Consider the following 27,670-nt stretch of genomic DNA (forward strand, 5'->3'; position numbering starts at 1 on the left):
CCGATGTGGGACTCGATCCCAGGACGCTGGGATCATGACCTGAGCCGAAGGCAGCTGCTTAACCAACTGAGCCACCCAGACGTCCCAGGAAAGATGAGTCTTAAACAAATGAAAACATTATCCTACTGCTGCTCAGAGCTCAAATCCCTGGCCGGGGCAGCATGCTAAGACTCACGGCAGGTTTTAGGTGAAGGATTTATTGGCTACCACAGGGCAAGACTTTACTTTTGTTTAAATCACATTTCCCCCCAAAGAGATGCTCAAATTCAGCTGTGGGGCAAATCCTGGACTGTTCACTTAAAAATTCCCGAAGACGGCCGGGGCTCGTCACGACACCTGGCAGCACAGGCTCCTGCTTCCTGACCCCAGACTTCTGGTCAATCCCTGACACTTGGGTGGAGACACGTCCCTGCGGGGCTGCTGCCCCTCGTCCTGCCCACGGAGCCCAAGAACCGACCCAGGAGTCGCAGTGCTTGCCTCCCTCTGGGACCGGACTACCAGGGCTCCAGTCACCCACACCAAGTCAGAGAACTGTACACAGAGGCCAGAACGAGGCTTCCAACCTTCGTTGATGCCAACCACTGTGAGGAGAGGCTGAGGCCTGTTTCCCCAAAGTCACGACTGACCCTTCCCCATGTCTACAACCAGTCTTCTTGAAGCTCTCTCCGCCCACCTCCAAAATATCAGGAGCACCCGTGCTCTAAGAGCCTCTGCTTGCCAGCCCTGATCTTCCAGTCCAGACTGCCCTCTTAAAAGAATGTTCTTTCTTTCTCTTTCCACTTGACTCAAGAAATAGCTGCGGCTTTGATGCATTGTTGCAGCTGAGTGAAACTAAGATATTTTCTGAACCAATAAAGATGATTTCATGCTCTATGGTCCAAAGTGTCTCTTGGATAGAAAAACATTTTAAAAATACTTAAGGCCACATATGTCTCTCTCCCGGGCCACAGACTCTCAGTAATTCCAAGGGCAAAGCTCTTCACACGAGGCCAGTAGAGTAAGGAGGCCTCAGAAGCCAGGGCTGGTGGCCCCTCGCCCCAGCTTGGCCCTGGGCAAACCACCCAGGCACCAAAGCCATTTCCCTGACTGAGAACTGGCAGCAGCTCTGGCAAGGCCTTCATCACCAAGGAGACCGAGCACCAGTCAGGACCCGCTGCGTGATTCTCCTAAGGACATGGAAGGCCAGATGCTGCGGTGGTGAACATCACAGCAGCCTCCTGCTGGGAAACCACTGAACGCTGGGCTCAAGCCAAACACGGCACAATTTTGTGGAAGTCTAAGAACATCGACTGTCCTTGTGAACTGCTCAGATAATGAGAAAATGATGACACTGGCTCCACGCACGCTGGCTCTCCCCATACACACGTGAGATCTCTAGCAAAGGAAGACAGGCTCTCAGGATGAGGGAGAGAATGTTCTAGAGTCACCAAAATCTCACTTGTGCCAACACCACTGTCACCGGCTGTAGGACCCGGGGAAGTCCCTTAGCCTCTCTGAGCTTCAGCTTTCTCTCTGGGATGTGAGGCCACTACCTCGCCCTCCTGGGTAGTCGGAAGGGTTAGAGACCCTAAGCCCAGCATAACTTCTGGTGGCTCTTTCCTTAATCACAGGGACCCAGCAGTGGGAAGCCACCAGGACAGGTGCAGGTGGGAATGCAAGGCTGCAAACACCAAAGGGCATGACAAACCCATTGGTCCCATTTGTCATTTACCCGCAAGGGCCAGAGACCAAGGAGGAAGACGGTGACAAAGAGGAAAAGACCATCAGGAAAACAAACGTGGCTAGATATCAAGCCCTCCCAAGAGTGGGTATTTCTAAATTGCTCCTAATAGCTAACCTCGCAGCAGCAGGCATTTTTCTGGCATGATCTTTCCCATCCTATGAACCATGTTTCTGAGTCTCTGGAGTTAATATTCGGTCCCGGTTTTGTTCAAAGAGTTTTAACATTTTCTGCATGTCGTGGTCAGCCTCAATCACCTGGAAATTAAACACATGGGTCACAGGGCTGCACTTGACCTCCACATCACCCTCCCTTCCCAGATGAAGAGGGACAGAGATGGAGGCAGGCAGGAGGAGGCAAGGAGAGGCAGAGAAGTCCAAGGTCACAGGCAGATAAAAAGGAGGGTTAGAGCAGAACAGCACCAGGTTCTAGGCTCATTCACATTCTCAACTATGTTTCCACTTAAGAATCCGCTACAGTTGTCCCTGCAGCTAGCCCGTGAATGATTTTTCCCCCCATCATTTTATGTTACCCAATTATGATGGGGGAAAACAGATTTTATTTCCTTAAAAATCCAGTAAAGTAACATCTCACTTTCCAGCAACCTCATAGCCTGGAAGCACCATGAAGAGTAGACGTGTCTGAGCAGCCTACACAGATGTCCCTCAGGCTACGCACAGAAGTCTGTGCGCGGCCCTCCCTCGGATCCCACACTGGGTGCACGTTCCTGACCATCTCGGGATCCATCTGCCTGCCTGAAAAACTGAGCAGCAGCATATCCGGGGAGGACAGGACAGGACAGGGAAGCAGGGAAAGGCAGGGCAGAAACGGCACACAGTTAGAAGTGGCAAGTGTGGGCAGGAGAAGCTGCTACACGAAGCCAACACAGGAACTCCAAGACAAGAGTGGTCTAGGGCAAACCATCCTACACACCTCAGCACCTCCTAAGGGCACCACTGTGTAACAGACCAGGACAGCGACCGGTGTTTCTTCAGATGCCCTGGGTCACCGAGGAATGGGGCAACGAGGCTCCGTGGTTGCCATCCACTGGAGAAGGGATGGTTGCATCAGAGAGACCACCATCCCCAGGGGCTGAAGCCAAAACCCAGGGCTAGAGGCTTCAGCCATCTGAAATGCTCCTTTACCAATGACACTGGATAAGTGAGATGCTACCGTGGCCACCGACGTAATGACACAGGGAGAGGCCACCTTCTCCTGGGTCCGTCGAACGGACCCGGAGACTCGGTCTCGAATGGGAACCAGGAGAGAGAAAGGGCCCCATCTACCCTCCCTGCTTCCTTCCTTTCAATCCACCAGCTCTGAAGGACATGGCCCTTCCCTGGACTGCAGAATGGCTGACGTTCCCTGGGTCACTCCCCCTTGGAAAAGTCTTCAGCCCTGCCAGGGGTACTTACCAGAACAGGGGCTGCCACAGGGAAAAGGCCCCCTTTGATGAGCCACTCCTCATAGAGGTGGTGAATAGCGTTCAGGTATTCCTGCAGGAAACACGTAACACAGAGACACACGTATGCACACAGGCCATTGGGAACAGGGAGGGGAGCAAACCTCTCCAGCAAGGATCTCAGGCAGGGATGTGAGTGTTCATGGCCACGGGGCACTGGCTTGGACAAAGGAGTCCAACCACCAACCTGCACAGGAGGAGAGCCATAAATGCAGCCACTCCCTCCACCAGCCAGTGGGGCACGGCGACAGTTAGAGGCACCCCTCTAGCCGCCTACTCCCTCCCTCCAGAGCTACCCTACGCCGCTGGTGCCTCGCACACACCATCCACCTGGCCTCTCTTCTGACACCCACTTCTCCATCAGCAGGGCCACCAGTTCCTTCGTGGTGGGGTCCACAGCTGCTCCACGGCCAAGCATCCCAGCCCTAGGCAGCCTCTCAATTACCCTATCCACTCTGTCCTTTCCAAGAAGACTGTGACCTTCACTGGCCTAGGAGGCCCACTCCTGCTGCTTCCACCCAGCAGACAATTTGTGCCCTGTGGGCCTTCTAGATCATGAAGACCAGTATCAGAAAGCCCCATAAGGTGGAACCCGGGAGAAAGGCGCGGACACATCCCTAAGCCATCAGTGCCTCTGCATTGGACAGAACTGGACAGACACTTCCTCATGCGCAGGCCACAGTGCTCTGGCCACCCACGGCCACCTTCCCAAGCAGCAATTTTACTGCCAGCCCAGAAGCTCCCAGGGAAACCACAATGCCACCTTTTCATCCACCCCCCGAGTTATCCTTTGACAATGACAGATGTGTCCTATAAGCTTTGTCAGAAACACTGAGATAATGGCCTGGCTAATAATGGTTAGGAGGCACTCCAGACATGCCATTTCTTCAGAACATCTGGGTCACCACACAGAGTGCCCATGGCCTACCACAGCCTGGCCCAGCCCTACCCCACTGTGCCCTTCCTCCCATCACTCATGTTTCTAGATTTCAAAGGAGCTACCTAGAAGAAGGGCATAGGCCTCCTACGCCCTCATGCTGGTATTAACCTTACTGGTGTTTGGGTAAGACAAGACTGGGTGGGCTGCGGGAGCCGGACAGGTCTTCCAGGGCCTGCAGACCAGCCCATCCTGATTTCAGACTCCCATGATGTCCCAGGAAATGCCTGCCCAGCCTCTGTCCCAATGGCATTCACATGAGGCATTCAGTTCAGTATTAAGTGAGCAACTCCTAGGTGCCAAGCTCTAGAAAACTTGCTGGAGATGCAGGGAATAAGACCGAATCTTAAAGAGCTCAGTTTGCTATGGGATGGGGAACAAATATTTAACCAACAGTTTCAGTATGCTTGTCCTTAGTGCCATGATCATCGTAAGCCCAGAGGTTAGGGGAGCACAATGGAGGGAAGGTCAGGGAAGGCTTCCTGGAGAAGGTGACATCTGAGCTGAACTTGGAAGGCAACAGAAACCACTGCACAAAGGCACATTTGTGTAACTGCAGGGCAAGTGTGAGTGCGTGTGTAGCCACGACTGGTATTTATGGCCAGAGCATGAAAGGCAGGGAGTGGAGGGAGACAAGGCCGATCTGGCAGAATCTGCGGTGACATGCTACATCGGGGCCTTTATTCCAGACAGCAGCAAGACACCGAAGGGCTGGGGGCTGGGAAATTGCAGGAATGGTGTTCTGTCCTGGGAACATTGCCCCAGCAGCAACTCGAAGCCCAGTTTCGGAGGGAACGTGGGGAGGGAAGGAGCAGGAAGAGGAGAGCAGTCCCACAGCTACGACGGTCCTGACAGGAGGCCCCATGGCCCTGAGCCAGACCCCAGAAGGGCAAGGCACTGGGCGAGGACCTGAGAGGACCGCCTCCAAGCCCAGCACAGCACTCAGCGCTGGGGGTGTAGCTGCGAGCAGGAGGGAGTGCTCTAGCGAGGCTCCAGAGCTGGGCACAGCGGCAAGCAATCCTCAGGAGGTGGACAGGACACGCCCTGGGGGGGCCCGGCACGGGGCAGAAGGGACACCATCGGGCAGAGAGGGTGGCAACCCCCGCAACCAGGGCCCCAGGAAATCAGGCGACTCTGGACTTCACACAGGGTCTCGGGCCACAGCGGAAGTCAGAGTTTGCCAGGCAGTGGGCTAAACTCCCACTTCTCTCTCCACGGCGACAGCACAAGGATCTCATGGAGAGAGGGGCCAGGCTGGGACGGACGAGGCTTCCCGGTCCTTGAGTGGGTTCCAGGGGCCCTTACCAGGGGAATGACCGTCTCCTCTTCCCTGCATCTCAGCTGCAGCCTCTGGTAACAGGTCTCGGGAGTGGTCCGCAGGTACACTGAGATTTAAAGATCCAGAATGTGGCTCCGGTTACTCTGTTTGTGGCTTGCAAGTGGAGGCCAGGGTGAGGGGGAAGGCAGGCCTGGGCCTCAGGCGTGGAGAGAATCATCTGCAGGTGCTCGGAGCAGGAGACACGGACCACAGCTGGTTCCCAGTCGGACCACTGACCGCCGGTGTGGCCTTCAGTCATCTGGACCCTCATCCCCACTTTTATTTTCTTGCCATGTCACCAGTCCCACGGGGTTGTTGGGAGGCTGAACGAGGTTCCGCATGGGCACAAAGTTTCGCCCAGGGTTCTGGCGCAGTGGGCCTCGGGAAATGTCCTGGTTCGGTCCCTCCTCCCTCCCTTACACACTGAAAGAACCCATCAAATCACAATGGACCCAGGGAGAGCAGCTTGCAGAATAAAGACAAGGAGGCACTGAAAGCCCCCAGATCCCGCCTGCCCTTGGAGAGGAGGCAGAATTAACGTGGGGGAAAGGATCACCAGTGGCGGGGCCCTGCCCGCTGTCCCTGCAGGCTGGCAGTCCCACCAAGCACATCTTTCCTGGGGCCCTGGGCAGGGAGAGGGGCTTCTCACCTATCAAATCGACAGACACGTCGATGTTCCTCACGATCCAGTCAAACCATTCGGACAGAACCACATAGTCCACTTCGGGCATCTTCCCGCTGTAACGAGAGGCGTTAGGGTTTTATGCTTCAAAAGGATCTGTGGGTGGCTTCTGTGTAAAGAGCACGGCCCAGGACACCAGGGCACAGCACGACCCTCTGCCGCCAGGGGACGGTTTCTGCTCAGAGGCAGCAAGTGCCACGGAAGTAGTCGATGGGAACACTCCACTGGGACTTGAACTCCAAGCACAGAAAGGGGCTTTGAGGCCCATCCCTGGAGAACAGGGACAGTGCTCAGGTTGGAAGGTGGAGCAGAAAACCAATTTACCTCTAGAAAGTTATTTTGTGCAAATAATCATGGATGCCCATGGCAGCACCGCCAAAAATAATGAAAACTGAAATCCTGGCATGCCGAGAGAACAGCAAACCATGCAGGAACTGAACGATGCCGACATGAAATAGTACTTAATGATACAGAAAACACTCACAATTGAGCGTTCAGTGAGAATAGCGAGACATAAAATTGCGCGTAGTGTGACCCAACTCAATTTTCGTGAGAAACCGTTCACACATCTTGAAAAAAGACTGGAAAAGAAAGACAACAAAATGCATCCAGTGCTTTTCTCTGAGCTGCAGGTCTATAGGAGACTTGAATGTTTTCTTTCTACTTTCCTGTAGGTTCCAAAATCAGCAACATAGTAATTCCCAGATCAAGGGTTGGGAAGAAGGGAAGTAACTACATGTTTAATTAAAATGTTAACTGAAAAAGGAAGGAAGAAATCAAGACAAGAAACCAAGAGTGTAAGAGGCCGGGCATCTGTTCCCAGGTCCTGTGCGTCTCCCCGTCTCAGAAGGAAACCCACAGGGAAGAGCCAGAGGACAGGCAAGCGGAGGACACACACCTGCCAAAGGCTAGGTGACCCTCTGCCACCCAGGAGGCAAATTCTCTCTCTCTTTTTTTTTTTTTTAAAGATTTTATTTATTTATTTGACAGACAGAGATCACAAGTAGACGGAGAAGCAGGCAGAGAGAGAGAGAGAGAGAGAGAGAAAGAGAGAGGGAAGCAGGCCCCCTGCTGAGCAGAGAGCCCGAAGCGGGGCTCGATCCCAGGACCCTGGGATCATGACCTGAGCCGAAGGCAGCGGCTTAACCCACTGAGCCACCCAGGCGCCCGGGAATTCTCTCTTTTAACACACCACCCACCTTGGATACCATCTTGGATCCACTCAGAACAGGGTTTGGCAGGCCTGGCTACAGGACAGGAGCTGTGCCTGGGCCCAGAGTACATGGTGGAGGGGGGGCTGGTTTGGTTGCTGATGAATGCTGGGGGTAGGAGAAGAGCCCACTGGAAGGGTGGTCTGGAGTCGGCCCCCCACGAGGCTCTGTGCACAGACTTCCAGCTGCAGGGTGGAGGGGTGCAGCGATGGGCACAGAGGAAGGCAAGAAGCTCGGACTTTCGGAGAGGGGAGTCTCTGGGATCCAAATCCACAGCAGCCCTGTCGGGGGCCCGAATGACAACATGGCACAGACTGAAGAGGGACACCAGCCCCTAGTCCTTGAGACTGCCACAGTGCCCACAGGGGATTCCGGCAGTGCTCGGCCTGCACAGCAGAAAGGTAGACAGTGCCCAAGAGAGAAGAGCAGGGGCAGAGGGGCAGCTGTTGGCGCCTGGGAGCCCTTCAGGCCCTGGAGCAGACTGACACGTGAGGGCTCCCTGAAAAAGTGGGGGAAGGCAGTGGGAGGAAGGGCCACAACACTGCAGAGGGGACCAGAGCCAGTGAAATCCAGGAACTAGAGGAAGGGCTTTAAGACCACAGGTAGTATGGTGTGAGGACAGGTGGCTACCCAGACCCTAGTTCTTTCCTCTTATTTCCTTAAGAGTAGCCCATTATTTATTCAGGGTCTTCCCACAGGCCTGAGTGTTCCAGGTAAACCTGACCCCACCCCAAGCCCAGGCCTCCCTACCCAGAGGAGGCCCAGTCGGTTGAAGGGAAATACTCACTTCTCACCAAGCTAAGCCAATCAGGACAAGGCATCCCTTGCCCACAGGGGCCCAGCCTGGACCAGTGAGACATGACGGAGGTCTGCAGGGGCTGATGGAAACCATGCTTCCTCATACTTAGAGCAAAGTCACTGGCAAGACACCTACCTTCTAGCCAGCAGGTGAGAAGCCTGTTTCTACTACAGCCATTTTGTCTCCATGAGGAAATCATACTGAGGACACAAACAAGACTAGAATAGGAAAACAGGGCCAGAGCCACCAAATGAAACCAACTCTAAAGCCTGCCATTAAGACACCCAGTGACAACCTCGTTGCTCAGGCTACTCTGAGTTGGGTTATGGTTAGCTGCAGCTGAGAGTATCTGATGTCAAGAAACCAAACCATTCTCTCTTTACAGGCTTCCCTTCTCTGGAAAACCAAGTTTTGTTCTCCAGAACAAAACTGACTGGGAGGGAATGAGGATTTCCAAAATGGAAGCTGCTCATCAGCCCCTCCCTCCTCCAGCACCAAACACACAGACAGAACAGACTAGCAACACAGGGCTGTGGGCCGGTCGGCAGTGCACAGAGCTGTCCAGGGCGGCAATCTCACAAGTCAAGGATGCCGGACAGTCAGGCATCAGACTTTGCCCTGGATAACACCACTCGTGTCCACAAGGGTCAAGGCAGATGCTGCCGGATCCCGGAGCAGCCATTGCTGAGTCACAACACAGAACACTTGAGCGTTCTATCGGAACCTAAACCAACACTCCAGAAAAGAGTGGCACATGTACACAGAAGGACACGAACACGTAGGGACAGGACTCACACGTGTGGGGGTCTCTGCAGCCTGAGCGCTGCTGCTCCCTGGACAATCAGCTCCAGGTGCTCTCAGGACACATCCTGGGTGGCTTAGGGGCCGCCCCAGCCCAGCAGCCGAGGCCAAACTGGAGGCTTCCCCGATGGGGCTGAGAGCAGACAGAGAAGTGGGACTTCCCTTTCCAAGCCTCCTGGAGAGGTTCTCTATGGGGGTAGTGCTCTGGGGCAGCCTCCCTGAGGGCAAGGTCAGCAGGCAAAGCTCCAGGAAACCCTCTGGAGGCTGCTGGGAGCACCATGGGTGGGGCGGGTATCAACGACAGACCGTCATTGACTGAGTGAGGAACCCCAGGCCTGGTGTGCAGGACAGAGACACCAGGCAGCGGTGCCGTTTCATCCACAGCTGCAGTTTTCCTCCTGGAAACCCTGCCTGGCTCCTCCTGCGTCTGCCTCCAGCATGGGGCGCCCAGCACCACCAGCAAGCCCCTGCCGGGGGCAGCACCGCTCTACAGAAAATCTAACCACGTGACCTACCAACAGCAGCCCACGTGCACCGAGAAGGTTTCACGGTGCCTTCCCCTTCCTTAGGGGTGGCAAAACTGAGGTCCTGGGCCCACACGAATTCTGCTGGCTGTTTTGCTTGGCACCGTCTGCTGTGACCTACCCCCTGCAGCCCATAGACTCCCCAGTTTGCACAGCACAGGTCAGAACAGAAACCTCACACTCCAATGCCAGCCACCCTGCTTACATTATTTTGTTTTGTTTTTACAAGACCTTGTGGGGACACTTTTAGTCCTGATTTACAGATGAGGAAAACTGAGGCCCAGAGCAGTGAAGCCCAACTCAGTCTGTGCAGGAATGCAGGAATTTAAGCCTGGCTCTCTGTGGCCCCCAAACCCATATGATCTCCATGTTGTCACTCGCCCTCCCTGGTCTGTCCATGGAGTGGGGGCTGTTCTGGATTTTCTAGTGCCTCTTTGGCCTCAGCTGGAAGAAAGGCAGAGCTTTTGTCAAGGTCATGACCCAGGCCCAAGTCACCGGTCTAGACCAGAGCAGGGGAGGAGTCCGAGCCCCTAGGCCAGCTAGGGAGGTAGGACAGCCTGCCTATTGTTCAAATGCAGGGTCTTAATCAATGTTCACCATCCCCAGGTGAGTCAGCTGTCTCTCCCAGCTGGGTCCCACTCAGTTCCCCCACTTCTGTTCTTAGAACAAGGCGACCAGCAATCTTATAAAACCTCCGCATTCAATCACTCAGCCCCCAAGGGCTTGGGCCACATAATTGCCTGCAAGGTTTTCTGGCCACCTTCAGCTTTTCCTTTCAGCGCAGCGCCCACACCCACGCCTCACAAGTGCCGGTTGTTAAGGAGACAATGTAACTGGAATCTTCCTCTTCAGCAATTACCACACTGCTCTCACCCCTGGCCAGCCAAAGTGCACTTACATTCTGTTCGCCCAGAACTCGCTGCAGTGGGGGGTCCAGAAGAGGTAGGTCTCTCCCCAGGCAGCCCAAAAGGCAAAAAATTTTGCTTCAAGGGATGCAGAACAGCGGGATGTGGCCTGCTGGAACCTTCCACCATGCCCCCAGATTCCAAGGCAAGGTTGGAACGTTTCTGAACGGTTTTTGAGAAAGAGAAAAGGAACAACCCCAACACGGAAGGGCAGCAGCAACAGGTTCCCCACCCTGGGAAAGGGCTGTCGCCATCACAGCATGGTAGGAAGCTTTCTCCTTGAGCACGTGAGGGTCGGGGGAGACAGGCCAGACAGGAGCTGACGTGCCACACATGCCATCCTGGGGTTCCCAGTGCCCAGCTGAGCTCCCCACAGGTGGGAACCAAAACATCTTCCTTTAGGTGTAGGCCAAGGATCCAGCCAAACTCAGTCCTAGCCTACATTTGGTTTAGGCTCAAAAGGACAGTCATCTGTATTTGGGGGGAGCAGAAACCTCTCAAAACACCTACCTTGTCGACAACACTTTGTGGGGGCTGACCCACAGCACTGAGGAAAGCTGGTGTTGTAAGAAGACTGATGGCGAGGAAAGCCCACATTCCACGCTACCCTGCACTCATCCCTACCTGTAGCTCTGGCTACAAACACGGTACTTGCCTCCACACAGAAAACCTCTGGCCTACGGCTGCACCTCTCCTGGCGCAGGAGTAAACCTGCAGACCCTTAAAGCAAACACAACAAAACCCCCAACAACTAAAACCCGACGAAACAAATGAGAAGGGAACAAACAGTGGGCAGAGCAGGAAACAGGAAGCCCCGCACTGCAGAACTTTCACCGCCATGGGCCGCCTGCCCCCAAGAAAGCCCGCAGGACTGGACTCTTTCTCACCTGACCCCAAGGAAGCCATAGGAACAAAACTCTCAGGGAAAGGGGCCCAGCCTCACAGCAGAGAGCTCCTTGCAGCTGGTGGCTGGCTTATTCTGAGGCCTTATTCTGCCAAGTGTGCTCCCCAACCAGCAGGATTCTCCCAGGGCTCTTAAGTTAGAAATGCAGGCTCTCAGACCCCACCCTGGACCCCGCAGAGCAGCATGTGTAGGTTAACAAGATGTATGGTGATCTGTGGGAGAAGCCCACAGTCATGCCTGGATAGAAAGAGACAGAGGCCTAGCTCCCCCAGGTCGGCGCCCTGGGAGTCCGAACCAGTCTGAAGCCTCTGGCTTTCAGGAGAGAAACCCAGAGGTCTCTCACCACTCCCTCATTCCTGCTGCCCCACACGGCAAAGCATAGGGCAGCTCCCCCTGCCCAGCCGCCCGCCGGGTCAGGAAGAAGCACTGACCTTCTGAGCCCATCTCAGTGTCTGCTCCGCCAAAAGGGTCAACAGAACCTATAAATCAGGCCTGCCTTGAGGGTTCAAAGGAGAGGAGTGTGAAGAACCAGCAATAAATGTGGCTCGTGGCCTGGCCCTCAACCACCTGAGCAAATGCCCTCATTTCCAGGGAGCACAGACAACCTGGGGTAGGCCACAAGAGGATCACCCGTACTAGGAAGGGTCTTCTCAGGGCCCCCCCCCCCCCCGGGAGTCCTCTCGGCCTCCCAAATTTGGGAACTCTGGGACATGTGGCCGAGGAAGGGGATACTCCAAGCCACATTGTAAGCATGGTGTTTCCTACAGAAACAAACAGAAGAACACATTACAGAACAGAATACAAAGCCCATGTGAATTTCTAAGACAAAAGAGGAGACTTCAAAGTAACTTCCGGTTTGCTAGCAGGTTTCTTTGGGCTCCGCAGGCTCGGAGGGCTGTGGAGAAGCTGCCACCTGTGTGAGCGGTCCTCGGTTTCTGGAGGACTTCAGTGAAAGGGCTGGAGGAGCACCGCCTTCTCCCAGCTCCCTGAAACCGAAAGTGGCAGATGGCCTCACCCCCACCCTGCTACCACTGCCTCAGGCTGCCATGGTGCTCCCAGCAGCCCCTGGAGTGCCCAAGGTCACACACCAACCAACAGCCTCTGGGCTGCTTCAAGTGATACCAGCCACCCATCTTTAGGCTCCAAAGAGGTCTTTAGGGGAATCCATGCTCTCCCAAGGCTGTAGGAACTTGAATCAATCAGATGCCAAGAAAAGGAAGAGGGACACAGGACACATTTCTCATGTGGTTCACTATTCTGCTGAAATCCTAACCACAGATGCCAGGCATTCTGGAGGGCTAGGGTGAGGCATAAATATGAAGTTAACAGGGCAGGAAAAGAGCTCAAAAAAATTAAAAGCTATAGTCTTTTCCTACACTACTCCCAGGCAAGAGCCATGTTTTCTGGACCTATGACCTCAACCACAGCCACAGAGATCAGGAAATCAGAACCGGCGATCAGAAGTGCTGGAATGAAGGGCTACGGGCATGAGTACCCAAAGCCCACAGACATCAGCTAAAACTGCCTCCTGGGAAAACAGGGACTAATGACTCCTGAGGAAATCCACCGGGTGTGGGGCAGCCTACAGGCAGGGGACTGGGGATGTTGGGTGGGGGGGAGGGGTTTTACTGGTTAATTTTGTTAAGAGCAGGGAAGGCAAGGACCTACATAAAGGGCATAAAACTTACACTAGGCAACTGCCCCATAGGCTCTCCAAAGACAGGCGACAGGAATTAGAGATCCGAAGGGCTGGGGGAGCTTTAGAAATTTGGCCATGCTCACAAAAACAGCAAATTCCAGAGCCAGGAGGGGACCCAGGTTCCTCGAACCCTGCACCTCACTCTCTCCCCTGGGCCTCTGGTCATGGTGTTCCAGGTTACCCTCTTCAAAAGGAGCCACTGGCTGCCACAGAGAACTGGCCAAGGTGTTGGCAGTTCCAGGAGAGCCAGCCTTGCTAGGGGAAGGGCACAGGAAGTCCCACCCTGCTGCCCAGGGTCCACGTGTTGGGCTACATTTTCATCAGAGCAATAAACAAACACTGGTGGGGCTCCTTTGTTCTTTCTCTCCCCTCCCTCCTGCCCCTCCCTCCTGCCCCTCCCTCCAGGGGAGGCATGAGGAGCAGGGAGCAAAGGAGAGTGAAGGGCTGGGTAAGCCTGCACTGGGCACCTTGGCCCCACTGAAATCCCAGACAGTGCGGGGAGGACAGGGCTCTAGCACCAGGCCCAGCCCTGCTGGAAGGTTGGAGGACAAAGCTACAGTCAGGACTTGCCCCGGCTGCTGTCCTGACCCCATGGCATCAGTCTAATGCTCAGAACAGATGGGAGCAGAGGCTCTCATTTTGGGGCCACACAGGCCGACGGGCATGACCCATGGCAGCTCAGGACCAATGGGAGAAGACTTTTCGGTAGGAAGGGGTGTGACGCAGCTGGGGCCAGAGCCTGAGGATCCCGTCCGGCTGGAGACCCAAGAGCAGCCCCGAGTCGCATCGGCCAGGAACAGCTAACAATACGCCCCGGGTGCCAGCCCTGGGCTGGGTCCGTGCTAGGCAAGTATAGCTGCCATGGCCAGTCCTCCTGTCCCCAAGGAGCTTATGAACCAGCCAGGGGGCAGGGGATGGGGACGACACACAAGAGACAACTGAACAAATAAACATGGATGAAGTTGGACCACGTGCTACTGCCATTCGTGTAGGTCAAAACTGGTCAAATATTCATAATTCCATATGGTTTAACCTACTTAAAAAACAACCTACTTAAACAACCTACTTAAAAGTTGTTTTAAATACTATGAAGAGAGGCAACAGGAAGAAGTAATTAAAGGTGAGAAAGCGGCCGACAACCTGGACAGGGTGGCTGGGGGCCAGGAGAGGTGACACTGAGGACAGCGGCAGAAGAGGGAGCAGGGAGCCAGCATGTGGAGAGCGGCAGGCAGATGTCAGGACAAATCCGACATCAGGACCTCTTGGTCAGCGAGCTCAGGGCGGGAAGACGCAACAAGGTGGGGGCTGGCAAGGCGAGGGTGACCAGGCACTCAGCTACTGAGGAGGGAGGGGCGTGGAAGGAGCCCACGCTTCAGACGGCAGCCGGCAGCCCGCCTCCGCTGGAATCAGCGGTCCACTGAGCACAGAATCAGGAGGTTCCCAAGCCTCTGAGGCCTCAGCATGGTGGGATACCAGAAGGCCCCTAACTATGTCTACATGACAGAGTTCACTCCCATGAAGGCAGAAGACAGTTTTGAGTGAAACTGTAACAAACACTGAGCAAAATGTTCTCGACTGAATGCCCTGTGGCTCTGGGTCTTCAGCCGGCCCCACACCCTCCCACTTCGCCATGTGACCCACGTGGGCCCTCCCAGCCTCTTGGCCTGGGGACAGCTGGGGGGTGGCGGTGGGGGTGGGGGAGGGCCTGCTTTGGCTGATGGATGTTAGCAAATGTGAAACACAGCCTCAATAGCACTGGTGCATTCCTGCTGGTGCCCCTGTTCTCTGCCGTCACCAGGACGATTGTCCAGGCTAGCTTGCTGGTCCCAGAGGAGGATCAGAGGCAAGAGGAGAGAGATGAGTCACCCCAGTCACCCTTGCCAGAGCCATCTGAGACACAGCACGGAGCCCAGCCATCAAGGTCGACCACCCTCTCCGCCTGAGCAATCACTGCAAGCAAACTGTCTGGCCCAAGGGTCTGTGGCTGATTGTGAGAGCACATTACTGTGGCAGGGGTTAAGCAATACCACACTGTAGACATTCAAGCGCTGTCCCATGAATAAACAGTTTCCAATTTCATTTCTACAAAATAAATGGTTTCACAAATTACCAATTGTGCAAACTACGGTACCTTCTATATAGGTTTTCTACAAAAACATATCTTGCGCTGTGAATCGACCGCTCCATCAACCGTACAGGTGATGTCTAAAAGAAAACAAAGTGATTCACTGACTCAGGTCAGGAAGGCTTGAACAACGCCTGTTGCTCCCCCTGCCTACGGTCTATACCAAACAAGAACAGAGAAGCTGTGGGAGAGGGAGGCAGTGACCAGAGCAACAGTGTGGGGCTGACATGGGGCTCAGCGGCGCTCCACGCTCCGTTGGGGACCCGGGGACCCTCCCCACACCCCAAAGCTCCGTGGCCAGAGCAGCAAAGCAGGGACTGACGGCTTGTCAGCAGCAGCCTCTTCCACAGGAGAGGCAAGGCTCCCCTGGATTATCGATTGGGGGAAGTGCTAGAAAAACTGCCAAGTGCTGTCCAGCGGAGGGTTGTCAAGTGAAAAGTGTAGTGACTATGGAGCTCAATAATGCGCACTTGCTCGAGAAGAGGGCTCTGTATGCCGGAGGCAGAGCCCTGAGAAGGCTGGGGTGCAGCTGCACCCCCAGCTGACATTCGGGGACTCTGCCCTCAGCAACTGAGAGCCTGGCTTTCTGGAATCCTGCAGAGATGGGAGACCTTGGTGCCTCCTCACAGGGCTGGCTGGGGACTGCTGCAGCCCTTTGGAAACTGGGAAGGACTGTGCCCAAATGGGCACACCCTGCTCTCTCTCAGCCTGGCCCACAGCATGCATGGCACCTGGACCAGCAAATCACAGACACCTTGGAGGCCATAACCCAGGAACTTCCTGACTCTCCTTCCCTGCGTTTATCTGTCTGTCCATCTTCCTTCCTATTTTTTTCATCCTCTCCTTACTTAGGACTCTCTGCTGCCCATCTGCTGCGAGCCCCCCACTCAACCTCTCTCCTTCCACTCCGCTTTCCTTGTCTCTCTTCCTCTGTTTCCTCTTCCTCTCTTCCTCTCTCTGCGTCTTTCATGATAGATCTCCTTAAACAGAGAAACACACGCATCTCCCCTTATATTCAGATCTATGAGATACCATTTAGATTTGCAATCCAGTCCTGCTCGGGGGAAGTGGGCAAAGGGGAAAAGTGCCAACCTCACATGCTCTGATCTGTATCATTTAGACAGATACTTGGGGAGACAGAAATTCATAAGGTTCTGCTTCCATCTTTCCATTTTTAAAAGACATAGGTTTGTAGAATGATAGTTACAGTGACAACAGCCCAGCCCTGGATTGCACCATCCAGCAGAGGGCTGTGGCCATATCGCTGGCTGTAGGGATCTCCCGTCTCCCTCATGGAGAGCTCCCAAAGCTCACCTTTCAAGTGCTGCTTTCAATTTTGAACCACAGGTGCCAATCAGGCTCTCCTCAGCAGCCTGGTTTCTAAGAGACTCTACCCCTATTCAGAGGCCCGAGGGAAGAGGTCTAAGCAGCCTGTGTGTGCCCTGTGCTCTCTCTCAACACCCAGCTGGCCCAGGGCTAGACACAGGACCCAAGCTGAGCCACTCAGATTCTTTCTCCCAACAACCAGAACCAAGAGTCAGATCCTGTGAAGGTTAGATCAGTGGTTCTCAAACGTGCGAACAAAGCATGCACTGAAGTCACCTGGAGAGCTTCATAAAACAGATTGCTGGGCCCCAGCTCCAGAATGTCTGGTTCAGCAGGTCTGGAATGGGGCCTGAAAATGTGCCTTTCTAACAAGTTCCCAGTGTTTCTGCTGCTCCAGCTCCAGGCACACTCGAAGAACTGAGGTAAATAATGTTGAGCCCAGAAGCGGTCAGGTCATGAAGACTAGGGCTCACCGTGGCCTCCCTAGCAACTCTGTGGCTACCTGAGGTTGCTGGGTAGGGGCGCCAGAGGCTGGACCTGGGAGAGCTGCAGGGACAGGAAAACTTGGCCCCAGACACAGAGACGGTTGAGCAGCGCTCCAGGTCCCGAGCAGCTTCCTTGTGGGGTTTCCCTTCCTGGCAACCCTACACCCCCCACGTGAAGAACACTCTGAGAAGGCTGAAGCCGAGCATCGGAAATGTACCTGAGGACGAGTGTGGTGGTCCAGCATGGTGAGCTGCACGTACGTCTGCAGCGTGAGGCCCCATCGACAGGCATCGCGGTACATCAGCCCCTGCACGAGGGAGAAGGCAGCATTTTACCTCAAAGAGCTCTAGCTGTAGCACTCTGGTCTCTTCCGTCACCAAGGGGTTCTCGTGAAACCCACATGGGACTGCGGTGGGGCCAGGAATGAACCCAACGTGGTGTTGGGGCCCTGAGGACAGAGTGGACAGAGTGGAGAGGCACTGGAGCAGGGACAGGACAACCAAGTAACAGCTGTGACAGAAGCCTATAAAAAGTCCCCAGGGAACACTCACTCAGTCACTTACCAAGTGTTTGTGGAGCCCCCTGCATTCCCTTCTCCACCCAGCGGTCCACGTGCACCTGCTAAACCTCAGCTCTTGTCACTCCTTGTCAGTTCTTGTCACTCCTCTACTCAGAACCTTCCAGTGCTTCCTACTGCATCCAGAATGAAATCCAAAGCCGTTATCAAGGCCCACAGGGCCCTAGGAAATCACTTCCATCCTCTCTTGTCCTATACCATCCTCCCTCTGACTCAATGTGCTTCCAACCACAGGAGCCTCCTGAGTGTTCCTCCAAACACCCAAACACAATCCCACCTCAGGGCCTTTGCATTTGCTGCGCCTAATGGAACACTCTGCTCCAGATATCTGCACTGCTCCCTCCCTCCATATGTTTAAGTCTGTGCTCCAATGACACCTGAGCAGAAATGCTTTCCCCAACTACCCTAGCCAAAAGAGCAGCCCCATGCCCAGCATTCTCTCTTGCCCGTACATATACAACAGTCCATGTTCCACATTCCTCTTGCTAATAATCTGAAATTCTGCTCTTTTCCACATTTTCGCTTTTGTTTTTTACTCTTGGTGCTAACAAATGAAGTTCCAGTGCTCGCCTAAGAAACTGCAGATTCCTACAGGTGAAAGAAAATCTGAGACAACTTAGGAGAAACCCTCCCTGTTGGAAGGCTGCACAAACAGACACCTTCCGGCATTGGAGAGCCGATTCAGACAAAGTGATGAAATGAGACTTTCCACAAAACTATCAGTCTTGCCCTTCTGTCCAGAGTGGAAACGTGTTTCAAAATATCTAATTCTATTACATATTTCATGTTATGATACTGTCACTGGAAATGTTCCTTGTACCACAGAGACACAGACTCCTGAGGCTGGGACTGCGTCCTGTAACATGTCACCTCTGAGCCCTAACACACATTTGTGACCTGTCTAACCTAATAATCCAGCCCTGGTTCCCAGAGAATATGAGTGTTTCTGAGGCTTCTTTGTTAATGCCCAAATGAGAATGACTGGCATTCCCTCTTCTCCCACATGCACAGAGATGAAACTGTTCATGTCTCTGGGATTCTTTATTCAAAGACTCTAACAGTCTTTGCCCTATGAAATAAAATCCTTTTGCTTGCTTTAGATGTTTTCATAGCTCCTAACACCACCCACCAAATCATACACCAAATTGCCTTCTGCCTCCCCGCACGGGACTATGAAGGCCAAGGGAACAGGAGCTTTGAGTTGCTCTCTGCCAAGTGCCTAGGACAGAGTCTGGCACGTGGTAGCCATGCAGTAAGTTCTGGAAGAAGGAATGAATAAGAACCCACCAAGTGCAGACCACTATGTCCTAGCAAACAACAGTCAGCCAAATTAGACACAGTCCTTGCCACTAGTGGAACTCACAGGCTACAGAACCACACAAGATGTCAGTAGCATTGCTGGAAACAAAGAGACAGCACCAGCTCCCCTATTCCTCTAGTCAGACCGAGTTCTGTCATTCGCCGGCAGTAAGACCTTGGACAGCTTATTTGAGCTGCAATTCCCTTGCGTGAAAACTAAAACTAAGCATCTGTCCATCCCGGGGCAAGAGCCCAGAAGCAATATCCCTTTCTTCAGCTCCCTCTTACCGGACCCAAACCCCCACCCATCTCTTGGAAGCAGCCAGAGCAGAGCCTTCTGCCTGGCGCAGACAGGGGAAGGGACACAAGCATACCACAGCCCCTGCTGCTAGGTCCATACCTGGGAAAGCAGACAGGTAGCCTCGGGGTGAGCCAGATTCAGTCCTTGGACATTGCCAAGTGCAAACCCAAATCAGAGGCTTACCAAGGAACCTGGTTACTTACAGACAGAGGTCCTAGGGGTTAGGCCTGGGGAGACCTCGCTCCTAATGAGTTTCTTCTAGGAAAGGGTAGGGGAAGAATGAGCAGCAAGAAACAGCCAAGACAGACCACTTGGGATAGTTTGGGACAGCTGACAGGGGACCCCCATGACCTGCGAACACCCAGCCAGGCCTCAGAGACTCTTGATGTCAGGACACACTCATACTCATGGCCGTTTTCCATTTTCTCCTCCCTCTTCTCCTCCAGCCCAGGGAACAGCCTGGAAAAGGCCTGTGCAGGGAGGGGGCAGGCTCAGGCCCCAGCACTGAGGCGGAAGCTGGCAGCTCACACAGGAGACAGCACACTCACCAGAGGATTATGACCACGGACATTTCTCCACTTGGGCACCGGTTCCGGTAACACCTGCAAAAAAAGGAAACATCAGCAGTCTGCCGTTCCTCGGAATACAAGCCCCCAGGGTGACTGAAAGCTGGGCAACCCTCTCCGGGAACCCACGACTCCACCCGGACATGGCTTTCTCACATGCTTTCCCAAAGTGACCTTGGAACGGTGTCTGTCCCTGCATGCAAGTCTGCACACAGGCCACCTTTCCAGCTCCCTCGGGAGCTCCCTGAGGACAAGGCACCTCTCTCACCCTCTCCTCCATGTGTTCCACCGCAGCCCTGACTGTCCCCACTTCCAGCTGGGCAGACAGGGGAGAGAAGGCAAGAGGGAAGCTTCGGGCCAGCTTCCCTGCTTGGCGCCTCTCCTGCGACCTCAGTCAATTTGCTCCCCCTCCACTTTTCCCTCTGTTCTCTGCATTGGGCATGCTGACAGCTAAGAGTCACACTGCATTAGTTCACTTCCTAAACCGTGCCAGACCCTCTCTGGGGTACAGGTATGTGCTGGAAAGGATTTAAATGGGGCTATTGGGGTCAAAATTTTGAAAGTACCTGGATCCATCTGGGGACCTGAGAGTACATGTGAGCAGGGTCTATAGGTCACAGAAGACCAGAGGAAACCAATGCGTGGGAGCCATGATGAGTAACCTCCCCCCACCTCCCACACCTCTGTGCCTTTGCTCATGCTGTTCCTTCTGCCCAGTATGCCCATGTGACCTGATTTCACATCAACTTCCGTGACACGGAAAACTCCTACACATCCTCCAAACTCCAGCTCCAGTAGTCCTTCCTCTGTGACTCATGCCCCGACCCTCCCAAATGCCCTCTTTCTGGGTCTTCCGCACTCTATTCCTGTCCCGAGTGGCATGTGCTGCTCTACTCAGGCCGCCACCGGAGGCTGGTCACAGGCGGCCCTGACCTGTGCCCCAGCCAAGGCATGATCAGGCCACACTTACTGACAACTCACTGTACCAGGTACCATGCTAGGCAAGAGCAACACCACCTCGGTCCCTGCTTTTACAGAACTTTGAACTTGGGCCACGTGGGCGGCTCAATCAGATGAGCATCTGACTCTTGGTTTAGGCTCAGATCATGATCTCAGGGTCCTGGGATCGAACCCCCCATGGGGCTGTGTGCTCAGCAGGGAGTCTACTCAAGCCGTGCTCACTCTCTCGCTCTCTCTCCCCCTGCCCCTCCCACTACTCACGTGCCTGCCCACGCTCTCTCCAACTCTCTCTCTAAAACAAATAAGGAAATCTTAAAAAGAAAAAAAACAAAAAACAAAAAACCTTTCTGGGAGAAGCAGACCCTAATCAGATCATCACAGAAATCACATATGTTCAAACCCCGAGAAGTAGTACAAAACAAGGATACAGAGAGATCAGAAGACTCTCCACCAACAAGGATAACCTCCCTGGGGAGGAGGTCCGAGGGCCCTGAGCGAAGTAAGATCCAAATGCCAAGTAAGGCCCTCCCACAGGCAACAAAGGCCTCATAATTACAGAACCAAACAAGGGTGCGGTCACCCAGGCAGTGACAGGGACTGGGATCAGGCGCCACCACACACCAGCCTCACAGCCCCACCCAGAGCCGTTCCTTAACCTCACAGAGCCCGCTTCCTGCTCTGCAGCCCAGGCAGTAATCGTACCTACTCACAGAGAGGACCCCTTAGAAGGACAAAATCAGTGAGACAAAGAATGAAGCCTCAACACCATGCCTGGCGTACAGTGGGAGCCTCCCCAGGTGCTTACTCTCAACACTGTTACTATTTCCGTCGCTCTTCCCCGGGTCCGAGGTCTTACCCGAGAACTTAAGTGCTCCCTAAGTGCCGTGCAGAGTGCCACCGCTCAGGACAGGCATGTCAGGAGCCCTGAGCCTCCTCCCAGTGTGATGACTCACCAGGAGGACGCCCAGGACACAGCCTACAGTGATATCCGCAGCTACGACTTGTTACAGGGAGAGGATGCAAAACAAAATTGACAAAGAAAAGGGGGCACGTGGGGCACCTGGGTGGCTCAATGGGTTAAAGCCTCTCCCTTTGGCTCAGGTCATGATCCCAGGGTCCTGGGATCGAGTCCCACATTGGGCTCTCTGCTCAGCAGGGAGCCTGCTTCCTCCTCTCTCTGCCTGCTTCTCTGCCTACTTGTGATCTCTGTCTGTCCAATGAATAAATAAAATATTAAAAAAAAGAAAAGGGGCACAGAGCAAAGTCTACGGGGAGACCAGGCACAAGGTTCCAAGGGGCCTCTTCTGGGGGAGTCACACCAGAAGCACTGAATTCCCCCGGCAGCAAGCCGGAACAACACGTGTGAGGTGGCGTCTACCAGGGAAGCTGGCCTGAGCCCCGCAGTTCAGGCTTTTTATCAGAGTTTGGGCATGTAGGCCGTCTCTGGCCTGCACACAGAAAAACTCCAGCCTCCAGAAAGAAAGCAGACATCCAGAATAAACCGTATTGTTTGCACAAACAGTTCAGGCACAGAGAGCCATTTCTCTGAGTTAGGAAATGGTAAAACTATCCCAAAATCTAAGTTTCCATATGCTAAACAAGGGCCAATCTGGCACACGGGCCACTCTGAGGACAGCAGTCTTGGGCCTACAAACTCTTTTCTGTATAAGCAAAACTATGGCTACAGAAAATTTATTCTTTCTTTCTTTTTTAAAGATTTTATTTATTTATTTGACAGAGAGAGATCACAAGTAGGCAGAGAGGCAGGCAGAGAGAGAGGAAGAAGCAGACTCTCTGCTCAGCAGAGATGCGGGTCTCCATCCCAGGACCCTGGGATCATGACCCAAGCCGAAGGCAGAGGCTTTAACCCACCTAGCCACCCAGGTGCCCCAGAAAATTTATTCTTTTTATCAAACCATATATATATATTTTTTAAAGATTTTATTTATTTATTTGAGAGAGAGAGAAAGGAGAAGCAGAGAGAGAGGGACAAGCAGACTCTGAGCTGAGCAAGGAGCCAACTTGGGGCTCAATCCCATGACCATGAGATCAGGACCTGAGCTGAAATTGACAGTCGGATGCTTAACAGACAGTGTCACCCAGGCACACCTCAAGCCATACATATTTTTAGTAGAAGTAAAAAGCAGGAAGGGAAAGAATGAAAGAAAAAAACCTCTAAATGCATGAAAACTGTAGAAACTAGAATTAACAAAAAAGAGACAGAAACAGAAAAAATTACAACGCTGAACTCTTCCAGGAAGAAGAGTCAGGGTCTTAGTGTAGAGGCCTTCCTCAAGTATCTGTGGGGTTATTCTGAGTGACTGGGCTGAAAATAAATGAGAGATTATGTTAATGGGCTACCCCCAGTAATGTGCCCCTGTGTGGACACGGGTATCTCAGACGAAACACTATCATATTTCAGCCACTCTCAACAGTCCATGGACCCCTCTTAACCAGACCACAGGGGAGTCTTACCTGCACTGCCCAACACGGTGGCCATGAGCCACATGTGGCTCTTACAAACTTCAAATGTGACTGTTCCAAATTGAGATATACCATATGTATGAACTACACTCCAGATTTCGAAGACTCAGTGTGAAAAACAGAATGCAAAATAGCTCATTGATGGTATTTATATGGATTAGATGTTAACATGATAACATTTAGACTATATTACGTCAAATTAAATATTCTTTTCAGGGTTTCTTTTGTTTTTTGTTTTGTTTTGTTTTAGCAAAACTGTTAGAAATATCACATTACACATGTGACTCGCATTTTATTTCTATGGGAAATAAATCCCATAGCTTTTTTTTTTTTTAAAGGTTTTATTTATTCATTTGATAGACAGAGATGACAAGTAGGCAGAGAGGCAGGCAGAGAGACAGGAAGAAGCAGGCTCTCCACGGAGCAGAGAGCCCGATGCGGGGCTTGATCCCAGGACCCTGGGATCATGACCTGAGCCGAAGGCAGAGGCTTTAACCCACTGAGCCACCCAGGTGCCCCAAATCCCATAGCTTTTATGGGATTTATTTTATGGGTTCTCTCGAACCCAGTATGGAGGCCATACCTCCATGTCCGCTGTGTTGGAGAAGAACTCCAGGCATGTCGTCTTCCCGCTTGCAATGTTGCCCTCAACGCAGATCTAACAAAAGACAAATGCACATTGGAACCAAAAATCGTGCCCTCAGGGGAGTATCAGGGAAGAATTTTTAGGGAAAGGCTCAGGTGAACAGCATAAATGATTCAGTCCAAGACTTCAATGTGCAAATATTTCCAGGGTCCCGCCATGCGCAGTAACAAACCGACCCTCAGCTCCAGGCCCACCACTAATGGCCACCGGCCCACCAACCTCCAGGACAGACCCTCCCTTATGTCGGCTCCTGGGCTCACTGCCCACCCAGCTCTCCCCTTCCCTAGCTCCACCCCTCACACTGTTAGATTTTAGGCCCAAGTGTTCTGCCTCCTTAACCAGAGCCCAACGGATTTGAGGCTGGGAAACATGTGTATGTTCTGTAATACCCCACTCACTGCTTTACAGAGGAAAACATGGACTAGAAAGTATCCGGCAGGAGAGGATTTGCTTGAGTACCTTGCTAAGGGCCAGGCCATGAGATGGGTAACGTGTACCAGTACCATATTCAACTTTGCCAGCTAAGCAGGGGGTCACAACACTTTCACAGAAGAGAAAAATGAGGCTTATAGGAGGGAAAAAAGGAGAGAGGACAGTTTGAACCCACACTCTGGGGCCATCTCACTTTGCTCCCCCCACTAGAAACTCTGCCCATCAGCTGTGAAGGTTTCCTCCTGTCTTGATCCTAACATGTATCCAGGAGACCAGACAATCACACTTCCGACAGATGCCAGGCCCCCCTCCAATTCCGGGTCCCCGCCAGTTCACTCCCTTAGGATGCAAAACCACAAAATGAGCCTAACAGAGTGCACAAAAGGCAGTTCCTATCAGGGCCCTAAAGGATTTGATGTTATGTTGCTGCTCTTTAAAGGAAACAACTTTTTGTCTTCCTCAAAAATGAAGAAGAGCTCAACCTAACACTGTTCTGCATAGACTTTGTCTCCTTCCTGTTCACTGTAGGAAAACGTTGTTTAGATAAGACCTTCTTCTAGAAGTTCCTGTGCCTATTCCACGGTGGTGACTGACTTCCCTCCGCACAGACATTCCCTAACCATCCTGTCTCGTGTGTCGTCCTCTGGGTACCTCAATTTGTCACCTCCCAACCCCCATATACGGCTCCTCTTCCTGTTCCAGTCCTCAGGGAAGGTTGCACCATTCACCCCTCAACACCCCGGGTGTCTCTGGCCCTCACCCAGCAACTCAGCAACTGCTCCAGGCCCTGCTTCCCACTCATCTGCAGAACCTGGCTTGTCCTCCTGGTCCCCAGTTAAGGCCTCTACCCCCATGTGGCTGGAGCAGCCTCCCCAATGGCCTCTGTGCCTTCCAGTCTGGCCCACCAGTGCCCCTCATCCCCACCCACAGTCCACCACCATCTCTTTCCAAGAGGCAAACCAGATCACATCGTCAAGTCTTTCAGTGGCTCTAGGATTCGGGACCTATCTCCAGCCCCTCCTCACCAGCTCTCTGGGGACCGGCCCAATCCTCAGGCCTGCAGGTTCTCCTCCTTCTGACCCACATTTGCACTCCCTCTGCTCCAACACTCCTGCCTCCCCTTTTCCTTCATCTCCCAGGAGGCTTCAAAGCTCCCCAAGGCTCCCCTCAGTCACTGTCCTCTGGAGGCCCTGTCCTCTACTCAACAGCCCCCAGATTCACTGCTGTTCTGGGTCCACCATGGTCCTATTTATTGCCCTCCCTCCCATTAGAATAGGGACTCACTAATAACAGGGGCTATTTGGTCCCCAAGAACTCATTAGATTTGAATGCTTAAGAGTAGCCTTGGGCCTAAGTGCACACTCCATACCACATCTGATGGACCTACTATGTGTCTGAAAGCACCCAGGACAGGCCTGGCTCACATAAGTGCTAGCTTGATAATTAGCACAGCAGTGCATCAATTCCCAGCCAGTGCAACATAATACCCCTTCTTCTGCAGTACCCACCTTTAGAACCCACTCCACCTCTCATTTCAACACACTTCCATAAAGCTCAAGTGTTTCAATCACCAATGCTCTCTGTGTGACTTGACTCCTTCCCAGGCCCTCTCCATCTCCTCCAAATACCCCAAGGGCTTGCCCACCCTTTCTGCCCTCTGCAGATCTCAGCCAAGGTATTCCTGTCACCAGCCAACAAACCACTCCCTTCCGAGCCACAGAAGCTACCAACTTCGAGCTTCCTCAAGGAACTGAGCCTCTGGACTGACGGTGACCAAAATGTTGTTCCCCACCCCAGCCAGCTAAAGCCTCCAGCATCCCCATGAACATGTCTAGTTTGGCCCTCTTTAACCTTCAACCTCACACCAGCCCCAGGCCCACTCCACAGCTGGCATCTCAAAGTCACTACAGCGGCTGAAGCTCTGTCTGTGGACTCCCATGGATTCTCTCTGATACCCCCACCCACCCACTAGTCTCAACACTGGACGGCAGGGGGCGGCAGCGAGCAGACCTTGTCTCAAAGCCGGGCAGCCACCCATTAACCCAGGGCAAAACCAACCTTCCCCACACAGAGGAGCATTTTTCAAATCCTTTTGTAATAATTCATCAAGCTGACAGTCCAAACCCACCTGAAGACTTTGAATACATGTATGCTCCCAACTGTGCAGACTCTTGATAAGGACATACCAGCACCTGCGGACAGGCGGCCTCTGGGCAGGGGGTCTGAGGTCCAGCGGTGGAGACAAGACTTCCTCATCCCTGGAGATCCTCATATTTTTGTCTTTTACTATGTGCACACATTCCTTCACTGCCCTCAGCTCTCCCCTTCTCTCTCAGAATATATAATCTTCCCACTTTATTATACACACACACTACACTGGGGAGTGCATATAAAAGACTTACCACTGATTTTTTCTCTTTTTTGTTTTCTCTATCTTTATCTACAAAAGAAACAAAATCAAATTTTAAGGTCAGTTTTAAGTAATTCACTCTTTCTCTTAATTTTGGAAACCACCACAAAAACAGTAATGTTTACACTTACTCCCTGGCCTAAAAATGTCTTCCAATGACAATGGAGACCCTCCGCGGGTGGGTGGAGGCAGACCCGCCACTGCTGTCTACCTCCACATGACACTGTGCAGCTGCTGCCTGGGTCCAGCTGGCACCTCTGGGCCCCACCTGTGCTCGGCTTTTTTTCACTTGGTGTATTACACTTTCCATTTTCCACACATTTCATATTACGATCCTCACAGATGAGGGCAGCAAGGGGGCCCTCCACTGGGGGCAGCGGTTATGGGTTTCGGCCCACCCACCACACAGGTGGTTCTGAAGTGCCACCCAACAGCCCGAGGCCAAAGAACCTGTAACATAGCTATTCTGCTGGCGGTTCCCATTTCTGAACTGGGAAGTCTCCACTCCCAGTGGGAGCAGGAAGGCTTTGAGGACTAAAGCACCCACCCCGCGCTGGGGACTGGTTAGCTGCATCTCCGGGCCTCTGTCTCCCCCAAGGCCACGAGAAGCGGACCTGGAACGGGCCCGGGACAGGAGCAGCCCCCGCGAACAGGGGCGGGAGGGTCTTACTCCTCTCTAGAGGGATCTCCACGGCCCCACCCGCTCGCGGCCCGCTGGCGATGACTGTCCTCGCCCCTCCACCATCCGGCAGCCGCCGGGACAAAATCCCAGCGCCTAGGAGTAGCTTCGGGTTCAGGCGGAATGGAGGTCGGGGAGTGAAACCCGCGGCCACGGAGCGCCAGAGGCGGGCCGCCAAAGATGGAACAGAGAGACGCGTTACCGCGAAGCCAGGCTCGGTGCTGCGCCCCCCACGTCCCCTGGCCGGGGGCGAGGCTCCCAGGCCCCTCGCGCCGCAGCGCCCGGGCTGCCCAGCTCCGCAGCGGCCGCAGCAGCATATCCCGGCGGCCGGACCCGACTGCGCGGCTTCCTCCCTGCGCGAGTCTGCGCCAGCGCAGCGCGCCGCCTCCATCGCCACGCTGGTCGCCGGGGCGCCTG

At 53.5% G+C, this 27,670-nt stretch overlaps 1 protein-coding gene across 3 annotated transcripts; it reads right to left on the reverse strand.

Moving 5' to 3' along the window:
- Positions 1 to 32: 32 nt before the first annotated feature.
- TK2 (thymidine kinase 2) lies at positions 33 to 27,657 on the reverse strand. 3 transcript variants are annotated; one of them, XR_004281552.1, is made up of 11 exons: positions 27,456 to 27,657; positions 26,567 to 26,604; positions 23,670 to 23,744; positions 19,625 to 19,678; positions 17,117 to 17,206; positions 15,094 to 15,167; positions 6,087 to 6,175; positions 5,425 to 5,504; positions 3,136 to 3,216; positions 2,654 to 2,767; positions 1,868 to 1,977 (listed from the first exon to the last, which is right to left on the reverse strand). XR_004281552.1 is itself a non-coding variant. In XM_032326325.1 (10 exons), exons 1-10 carry the CDS (start codon positions 27,568 to 27,570, stop codon positions 1,879 to 1,881), a joined length of 795 nt encoding a protein of 264 aa, XP_032182216.1. In that variant the 5' UTR covers positions 27,571 to 27,656; the 3' UTR covers positions 33 to 1,878. The 3 variants fall into 3 exon arrangements, 2 of the variants coding, with proteins under 2 accessions (XP_032182216.1, XP_032182217.1); XM_032326325.1 differs by lacking the exon at positions 2,654 to 2,767 and having other exon boundaries at positions 33 to 1,977; positions 27,456 to 27,656; XM_032326326.1 differs by lacking the exons at positions 2,654 to 2,767; positions 23,670 to 23,744 and having other exon boundaries at positions 33 to 1,977.
- Positions 27,658 to 27,670: the final 13 nt, after the last annotated feature.

Source organism: Mustela erminea, chromosome 19 (assembly GCF_009829155.1).
Source record: "Mustela erminea isolate mMusErm1 chromosome 19, mMusErm1.Pri, whole genome shotgun sequence".
Classification (NCBI taxonomy): domain Eukaryota; kingdom Metazoa; phylum Chordata; class Mammalia; order Carnivora; family Mustelidae; genus Mustela; species Mustela erminea.

Bases quoted from the DNA above. Each gene is read 5' to 3' on its own strand.
- TK2 (XM_032326325.1), bottom strand. From the start codon at position 27,570: ATGCTGCTGCGGCCGCTGCGGAGCTGGGCAGCCCGGGCGCTGCGGCGC. The intron at 26,605-27,455 runs GTAACGCGTCTC...TTTCTTTTGTAG, and splicing joins GCACCGAGCCTGGCTTCGCG to ATAAAGATAGAGAAAACAAA. The intron at 15,168-17,116 runs GTACATTTCCGA...GTTTTCTTTTAG, and splicing joins ACCACCACACTCGTCCTCAG to ACATCACCTGTACGGTTGAT.